Source organism: Cariama cristata, unplaced genomic scaffold, assembly GCF_000690535.1.
Source record: "Cariama cristata isolate BGI_N322 unplaced genomic scaffold, ASM69053v1 scaffold23233, whole genome shotgun sequence".
Classification (NCBI taxonomy): Eukaryota; Metazoa; Chordata; class Aves; order Cariamiformes; family Cariamidae; genus Cariama; species Cariama cristata.
The window spans coordinates 128,290-129,586 of NW_009608226.1; the positions used below are offsets into that span (position 1 = coordinate 128,290).

Consider the following 1,297-nt stretch of genomic DNA (forward strand, 5'->3'; position numbering starts at 1 on the left):
TTTGCTTCTTAATCTACATACTTTTCTTTTTGCTGAACTTTACCTGTTCTAAAATGAAAAAAAATCCATGCAGGCTGCACACTTCCCCTGCTATATGATGGCAACATAAGCCAGTTTGTTTTGATCTGGAGTGACTACTAAAAAGAGGACCAACAGTTTGCACGTACTTAAATCTCTTTGAACAATGTCGAAATTTCTTTTTTCATTGTTCATGCTTCATCCTCTTCCTGACAATTACCACAGAGCTGCTTTACTTAAAAGCAAACAAACAAAAAAAAGCACTCTTTACTCAGCTCCAAGACAGGATGGAAGGCGTGGAAGTTTCCCTTAAAAGTGGCAAGCCAGTGGACACACACATTCACACCCTGGACATTTGCCTCTCAGATAAATAATACACATGATAAACACGCAGCACTCACTGTGCACATCACACGTTTTTTGCAGGCAGCACAGATTGGTGCAACGGAGAATGGGCAGCCCGATGCAAAGGCTGCCGAGGCCTGTGAGTGACCCATCCCACTGCAACAGGCTTGGGGTTCGCCCCCATAAACCGACCAACACACGAGGACAACGGCCCCCACCTCCTGGGATAAGCCACAAGGCCCAGGAGCCTCCTTACCTGGGAGAAGTTGAGCCCGTTCAGTGGGTGACACTGCTCCTCCACCCTCTCCACTGCACCCGTCGTCTTCTTCATCCTCTCGGCCTCCTGAGCGAGGTAGAGATCGAGCACCGGCACTCCTCTGGAGCGGATGTCCGTCTCCGTCAAGGAGTTCACCATGAGCATCACCCAGACAGGCCTCTTGCGCTCCCAGTTGCCGGCGATGGCGTTGAAGAGATAGTCAGCGTAGAGCCCTTTGCCTCGCTGGTCCGGGGTCATCCAGTGGGGCAGCATCAGCTTGATGTAGTCCAGGTGGCGTTTGAGGCGGCGGTACAGCTCCCGGGGCAGCACGTCCTGCAGGTTCCCCCCGGGGGACAGCATCTGTCAGCTGGCCAGCCCCGAGATGGTGTAGGGGTCGGTGAGGTCCAGCTCGAAGTAGACGCTGGAGCTGGCGTGGAAGGCGGCCTTGGAGTTGTCGGGGATGAAGTCCCACACTCGCGTGTAGGGCACGTGGATGGTACCAAAGAGATAGGCAGGGGGGTCGCGGCGGATGGTCCAGAGGAAGGAGTTGAGCTCTCCTTGCTGCAGGGAGGACAGCGGGGGCTGGTCAGTGGCGGAGGGGCAGAGGGGCAGCAGACAGCCCACGGCGGTAAGGCCACCCTCGGGGTTGCTGAAGGGAAGGAGGAGCGGGGATCCCTC

General features: G+C 55.2%; 1 protein-coding gene across 1 annotated transcript; it reads right to left on the reverse strand.

Moving 5' to 3' along the window:
• Positions 1-619: 619 nt before the first annotated feature.
• LOC104159210 (metalloprotease TIKI2-like) lies at positions 620-1,180 on the reverse strand (the record flags this gene model as incomplete). Its single annotated transcript, XM_009697058.1, is given in 1 exon segment — positions 620-1,180. A coding segment is annotated over 1 exon segment (561 nt), but the record flags the coding sequence as incomplete, so codon positions are not given.
• Between the last annotated feature and the right edge of the window lie 117 nt (positions 1,181-1,297).